Source organism: Dendronephthya gigantea, unplaced genomic scaffold (genome assembly GCF_004324835.1).
Source record: "Dendronephthya gigantea isolate DGI-Jeju-01 unplaced genomic scaffold, DenGig_1.0 000000F, whole genome shotgun sequence".
NCBI lineage: Eukaryota > Metazoa > Cnidaria > Anthozoa > Malacalcyonacea > Nephtheidae > Dendronephthya > Dendronephthya gigantea.
The window spans coordinates 3,194,762-3,202,460 of NW_021163010.1; the positions used below are offsets into that span (position 1 = coordinate 3,194,762).

Below are 7,699 nucleotides of genomic sequence, written 5' to 3' on the forward strand. Positions count from 1 at the left end.
GACCCTGGGGACGAGATTGCCGTCAATATGATGCATCCATAACTGCATAATCACTCCAAGATATCGAAGATTGTTCGAATATGTAAAATTACGAAATTCGAAGAATAAACACTGAATCAGTGCTCATTTGTCTTGGATTTTATAATTTTTAAAAAATTCCATCGTAGAATAATTTTCAAATTCATTGATTGGCTTTGTGAGTCTCTTACAGAGATACAAAATTTAATAGCAGTACGATGAACGAAGTAGAGTCAATCAAGGACGACGTTTGTAAAACATTACTTCATGTCTTGAACAAAGCAGTGACTGCCTCATCTCAGGTTCTAGAAATTTCAGGCTTGCAAGATCACTTCCATTCTGCAGCTGATTCACTTCATGAGTATCCTATATCAACACTTCTTATTGTGGTACATTTTATTACAGTTATTCTTAAAATAAGAACATCTGAAGGTATGTAGCGAGGGTTTACGTTGGTCTGCCTGAGTCCATCCATACAGAATACACATTATTCTCGGGCTTAATTTTATTTATTTAAATACTTGCTTTGATTTAGTACAGGAAATATTTGTGCATTAGATAATGCCATATTATTGGTGCCCCACCCTTTATGCCATGCAAGCCTGAATATTAATACAATTTGCCCAGGGAAAAGTGCACTAAAATTAGGTAAGCAACATGCAGGCTAACTATAGTATTTGGCTCATGCACAGCTAGTAATTTGGGTCTGTGATCCTAATAATCTTGCAACCTGTAGTAAGCAGTAAGCCTTTGTAAACCAGCTAGATGTGTGCATGTCATATCTCTTGCATCCCAGCCCCTCTCTAAAAAATCCATCTAATTAGGAAGGCAATCCATGATAAATTTCCATAATAAATTTCCACAATTCACCTTCAATTTTAAGAGTTGAACTACTGCACCTCCCCTCATATTTTTTACTTATGGTGTATAGTGGATATTTTTAATATTCATAAAGCTTATACTTTTATCACTTACCATATAGGATCCAGTTTTGCTAGTACCAATCCATTTGGAAGTGTTTTTTCATCAGTACTACTTTGTTTTGCTGGTTCTGTTATTCAAAGTTTAATGCTGGGAATTCCTCCTGTTAAACCATTTGCGAATAGCAATCTTATTCTCATACTTATACTAATTTGGTAAACCTTTCTCCTATTGTAATTACAATTTTTTACTCAAACTTGGAATGACTTTATTTAAATTTGTATTGTTTAGCAATGAACCCAATGCAACTGCCATATAGTTTTATACTATTTTTATTACTCTATTTTTATAGGTATTTGATGCATTTCTCTCCATTTGATGTTTTCATAAGGCTTGTGACATTTCTTCCAATCAGGGTAAATAGAGAATTGAGTCAAACATTTCACTAAGAAGAAAATTACAATGCACAAAGATTGTATACCCCTTGGAAACACAGACAATGTGATTTGTGAAGGTCATTACTGGTAGTATAACATGAAATGTTTATTTTATATATTACAGATTGCATTGATTTTAGTTAAAGAAGTGTATAGAATAAAGTGTATTCTTGTTGGCCTGAATCTGGCTGTTTCACTATTTCCTAATGCTTTGTTTATAATCATCGCTTGTGGTAGTATTAGAGGTATTGTATTGTGTGTTCACATTAGAGCTGAAAAAATATTCTGACAAATCATCATATTCATAGTTTGATCAAGAAACATGATCATTCCTTTTTCTTACAAGATTTTTCTTTCTATTAGGTTGTGGTAGCATGGTGCTCAAACCATTTGTTCATCAGATTGTAGGACTTGGGACACCTCGAATTGAATTCCATCTACCAACCTTGTAAGTTTTATAAATTGTACCGCACTTCATTTCAAACATTATACATACAGTTTATTCTTAATAGTGTGTCCATAGCAATAGGAACCAGCTTAGAAAATAAGAATTCTAATGATTGCCATGACACTTTTCAAATTTCAATTTATAGTGAAACAATTTGAATTCATGCAGTTCCTCTTTTTTCTAGTACTACAAAAATCTCTATTCTGATGAGTTGTATATTCACCTTGCAAGTAAAAGGCTTGTTGGCTGTCAACCTCTCAAGTTTGTCATTAATTTTCACCATTTTTATGGCCACGTTTCAACTGCTCTTCTTCTTCACCGATCAAACTGATCCTCTCGCCCCCCTGGAAAATACTCTGGCTGCGATTTTTTTGCGTCATCCTCAGCAAACTGCAAGTACATCCAGCAATGAAAGGAAAAAGAAATCTGATTAACACTGGACTACTATGATTCGAATTAAATACTACATAAGCGAACAATACCTCGAACAATACTGAATAGCGAACTCCTTATTAATCTTTGGACCACTGACCTGTATATGGTAGTTCAACAGGACGACTTCTGCCAAAATCTTTACAATAATGTGTTTTGTTGTTAATTATGTCAAATAAACAAATAAACAGTTTCTTATTGTGAAAAATGTGTATTGTAGTCGTTATATGAATCCCGAAAGGTTGACTTTGAAAGGTTACATATCATGTGTAACCGATATTATTTTGCATCATTTATCTACACTAGCTGTCGGTCAGAACACGTGGTCAGAAGAATCGCATGCATGAATTTTTATTACAAGTTATTCCATAGAGATACGTTTGTTAAACCTATTTTGTCCTAATTAAGATGATCTTGATTGTTTGTTCAAGAACATTCCTCAAGACCTGGGAAGAGATAAAATTTTTCCATGACAAGCTTGTTGAGTTAATTTAGAACACGCGTCTGTAAAAAAAATTCTGGGTCGTTGGTCAATGGTCATACTCCTGGACTATGACCATACATGTGCTGCACCGTAGGGACAAACGTTTTTCTCGTGTTTTAGCGCAACGCCAACAAAAATGTCTGCCAAAGTGCACGCCAAGTATCACGCCCTAAAGCACTTGTTTCCAACATTTTTGAAATGTTTCGGAGCACAAAAGTCATAAGGCCAATCATTGCATTGTTTGAAAGTACTTCAAATTTAAACACAGCACTTGTCCTAATTGCGCTTGCATGTCAAAAGGAAACACGTGAAGTGATTTAGGAGCTATAAGTACTTCACTCTACGACTACCATTTAAAATATATTGGGTTGCGATATATCGATATTTAACTATACAAGCGTCAAAATATCGGGGTATAAGTACATACCCTCATTCTGGCACGTTTTCGCTTGATTTACATGCAATTTGACAATGCTCAGTTTACCAGATATATCAAATACCTTTGCATATTTCTACCCACCATTTGGTTAATACATGTGGAATGTACGTCGACTAAATAGTTTGCTGTCAACACGATAAACGACAAATTCAAGATCACATAAAAATAGGCGCATATAGAGAAAGTAGGGGGGGACGAGAGACATGAGCTCCCTGAAACTCGGAAAGAGGAAGCAATTTTGCAGATCCTGTGTGAGTGTTGCTGGGAGAAAATAACAATAAGCCACTGCTATATTGGCCAGGTTTCATACAGAATGATATAAAAGCTCAGTTGCTCAAAATCAAATAAATCGAATGAAGAAATTATTATCAAATACTGAATTCTGATACACAGATGCCTCATGCAGTTGATAAAACTTTACCTTTGATTGTTCATTTTACCTTTTACTTTCTAGAAGCGCGGTTTAATCAAAGAAATAGCATTCATTTTGTAAATTCTCAGCACTAATTACGCGATATGAACCGTTAATGTATTGACATAACTGCGTATCAAGATGGAAATTTCTCGCCACAAGTTAAGAAATGAAACTGATCTGCAAATTTCTATTTCCTTGTATTTATATATAATGTCAGTGCCAAAAGACCCCACTACTTCATGTATAATTCAAAAATGTAATAAATTAAACCACATGTATATCTGAAGTTTAAGCCCCCTCAAACCAAATTGAACCGAAAAAACCACACCTATAATGAAAAAATTTCACAATATCCTGAAAAAGCCAAGGTTTCTGTCACAGCTGTAGCCAGAGGAATTTGCCAATAGGGACTTTGAGATGTTGACAACAGACTTGAGACTACGATAAAATAGTTTTTGACTACAGTTTGTAAATACTGAATGCACGCATTTCTTCAAATGATTGTATACTTGAATGAATAACCCAAATTGAGTTTCGCAAGCTTTACTTTCCTACTCTCATCTCAACGAAACTATCCAAACGCAGTACGTCTGCTTTAGCATAGAAATGCTCTTCTTTAATGTGGTTATGCATGGTATCACTACTCGTATCAGTCACTGCCGTGAAAAATAGTTAAAGTACAGCCTCGGTTAAAGCACTATAATTTGATTGCAAACGATCTGACCAAAGACGTGGTCCATATATACCACTTCTTCGTTGCGTCATCTTTATTAAACTGCTTATTATAAGTTATAAAAACAACAAGGTTACAACAACATATCAAACAATTTATCTTGAAACATCGCTTCTTTAATATTGGCCAATTACAAAATTGTACGATAAATTTGCTTATTATCGATATGCTACAACCATAACTCTTTATAAGTTAGTACACAAAAATCTTATATGTGTGCGTGATTGCTTCAGTTTCCGCTTTATCAAAATAGCACCACGCAACAGTAAATCAATTATATATTGCCCCTAACTTTAAGAAAACTCCATGAAGGAGGATTATACTTTGATATAAACATAAAACAATAATCAATTTAGATAACCGCATGACATTCTCTACTTTTCGCTATAGATGTTAATGATTTCTCATGTGACATATCTTATATCAAATATGAGTAGAAAAATTACGTCCTCTGTTCAACTATCAAAAACAAAAGTATGTTTGCATAGTCATTGCGTCCAGATATAAAGATTCATTATTCTTTTGTATGTATGTGTGATACTATTTTTCTACTTTTCAATTCACGTTCTGACTTTTTTGACTCCGGAAATTTATATTTTGAGATTTACACGCTGTGAAAACATTTGCACAGTGCGCAGGTTGTTCACGCCTTCTTTAAATGTTTGTTTCCGGATCTTGTCGCGTCAGTGCAAACATCTTTGTTTCTTTTTTAATTTACTCCTGATCTAGTTTGAGTTGTTTGTCTTTTTTTCTTTGCTTCAGGTAAATACTTACGTCGCAATACAGATTATATTGATCGCAATTAAAAAAGGGATCAAAGCCAGACGCTTTGACGGCGGTTTACTGTTATACGCGTTCCCACAAGGTCATGGCTGACGCTATATAAGCAGCCTAACTGTTTTATACACACGCTTTCGTCTAGGCGAAGTTTCGTGCAAAACTTCATCTTTCAGAAAATGTCACTTGAAGAAACTATTCTAGGCGTTCCAGGGGTCCTATAGACAATCTGATGATAGTGATCATATATCTGTGATCTCGAATTTTAGCACATGTACTGTAGTTCACACGAGTTCTAATTAAAGATTCCAAACAGTTTATAATATTAATTTTGCAGTTTGGCGCGTTTGCTGTCGATGTTCGCGCAATTACGGACATACATTCTATGTTACAACCACGCGGACATGATGACAAATGACATAGTAAAAGTGGTTTACAATGAAGTCGCTTTCTGCGTGGTGATTGTGAGATTAGGGCGTGGTTTAATATTATAATGCTCAAAATTCCGAACTCTCCAATATATGTTGGCACAAATCACTTAATCTTTAGTCGGACGGCACAAAATTATTTGGTCAAAATATAGGGTTCACTGACAAATGAAAAATGAAAAAAACTTATTCATATCGCTACTAAAGTTGCGTAATGGGATTGTATATAGTAGCTACATGCAGTTAAGAACTTTCTGATCGATGACGATATTTAGTTTATTTACGTTTTTTACGACGACAAATCTGTGATCTTTTCCTATTCTTTGAGTTTTCAAGGTGCCCTAATTTTTTCATATCTAGCATTTATAATTGTAAGTACCGTCTTGTCTCGGATTTTTACAACAAAATACCTCGAATGAAACATTTCGTGCTAGAGATACGTATTCTTTTCATAGTTATGCATTAAAGTCCTGAATAATTCAACTTTAACGTTAAGCTCTGTTTATCTTTGATTTAAGCTTGTTATTATTTCGCCTGTTATCTACAATGTCTTTCAAAACACGTCAACAGGACATCGTACTGTAAAGGTTAAACATAAATTGTGATGTATTCCCATGAGCTAAAAATTGTTATCACAAATTCCCACATTCATATGACGTCAAAAATGTCGAAAATGTTTTGCAAAACTACCACTTAACCTTGAATGTTGGATCTCATGCACACCAAGTATAATGAAACGACCACGTCATGTTAGCACTCGTATATCACCAGTGCCGTCTCTACTTGCCTTCATATGCAGTTCAAGGTCGTTCAAATGATTAGAAATCAAAAATAGCTCGCTATATAGTGACGTGTCACCGAGAATGAGATGGGTATTCAAAAATGCGTTGGCTTAAAATTCAGTAATTGGACGGTACATACAGTCGATAAGAACCATGCATAGGTGTGACGAGAGTTAAACATACTCTAATTGTATCATTTAAATTCTTCAAAATTTCCAATCAACATTGAGATATTCACAAAGTGAAAAGACATACATCATGCAGTCTTAGACTGTTCAAACGAAGTCAAAATCATTCATGCAAATATTGTTTGTTTCTCGTATGTTATTTTGTAATGTTACTTGTTTGTTAATTTAGTGTTCTTTATGCAATTTTCATCTTGAATTAACTTTAAGTAGCCTGCTTTATATCATTATTCAGATGACAAACCAACTCATTTCTAAATTTAATTTACTTTGCGCCCAAATCGGCGTAGCAGACGACAGGTGTAATGAAATTGTAACGTTTGGAAAGACTGAGAGGGCTCGTCTTTTAATATCAGTTTTTGATGATGCCCAATACCAAGGTCAGCCGACCCCCTTGCCTTTTACCAGCAGGGTCAAGGAAGGGGATGCTGCAAATGCAGCCAAAATAGCATAATCGTTTAGAAAAACCCAGACACCGAGATCATCTTATCAAACAGAAAACACGATCAGACGAAAACACCTGCCCCTCAAAGTCATGACTTTGATAGGAAAGAGTGCGGGTAATGTCCTTTAGAATTCTCGAGAAGACAGTTTATATTTAAACACGTGGAAACTCTCAACTGCATGGTGTAAACACCGACCAACTGAAGCTGATCTATAGATTCATTGGACTACCAAATTTAATGTGTAGATTCATTGGACTACCAGAATGGAACATCAGGAACAATACAACTACATATTCATTATTTCAGTATATTCTGACTCAGCTATCTACCGTTTAATCTAAACGACTTTTGTAACTTCAACCAGCTCTACCAGCATGTATGGGTGTCAAGGGTTGGATTTAGAAGATAGTGCTTTAAAATTAACAAGCTTGGCCTTTGGCAGGGTCAACATCGAAGCAAGTGGACGGAAATAGCGATAATATAGGGTCGAGATTTTGACTCCTATATATCATAAGTGCTCCTAAAAATAGGTAATTCCATCGTTTAAACGTTGCCAAAGAGCTGTCAAGGCATGCCATGATTCACGGAATGATACACCACAATAAAGAAGCATGTAATTTTGTACAAACAAGTCGAAATATCTGTTTTTAAAAGGACTTATGTTATGTAATAAGTTGTGGTAAACTAGAGTCTGGATGAACAACTACCTCATAAAGAAAACATAGCAGAATAGTAGAATTAAGAGCTAGCTCTT

At 35.0% G+C, this 7,699-nt stretch overlaps 1 protein-coding gene across 1 annotated transcript; it reads left to right on the forward strand.

The window, feature by feature from the left end:
• Nucleotides 1-33: 33 nt before the first annotated feature.
• LOC114517208 (trimeric intracellular cation channel type B-like) lies at nucleotides 34-2,456 on the forward strand. The gene is made up of 6 exons (XM_028536868.1): nucleotides 34-450; nucleotides 1,001-1,154; nucleotides 1,292-1,355; nucleotides 1,501-1,621; nucleotides 1,740-1,824; nucleotides 2,009-2,456. The coding sequence occupies exons 1-6, from the start codon at nucleotides 237-239 to the stop codon at nucleotides 2,256-2,258; spliced, it is 888 nt and encodes a 295-aa protein (XP_028392669.1). The 5' UTR covers nucleotides 34-236; the 3' UTR covers nucleotides 2,259-2,456.
• The last annotated feature ends 5,243 nt before the right edge of the window (nucleotides 2,457-7,699 follow it).

Excerpts from the sequence above, each read along its gene's own strand:
- LOC114517208 (XM_028536868.1), top strand. The coding sequence starts at position 237 with ATGAACGAAGTAGAGTCAATCAAGGACGACGTTTGTAAAACATTACTT. Across the intron at positions 1,356-1,500 it reads TGACATTTCTTCCAATCAGG|ATTGCATTGATTTTAGTTAA; the intron begins GTAAATAGAGAA and ends TATATATTACAG. Across the intron at positions 1,825-2,008 it reads GAATTCCATCTACCAACCTT|TACTACAAAAATCTCTATTC; the intron begins GTAAGTTTTATA and ends TCTTTTTTCTAG.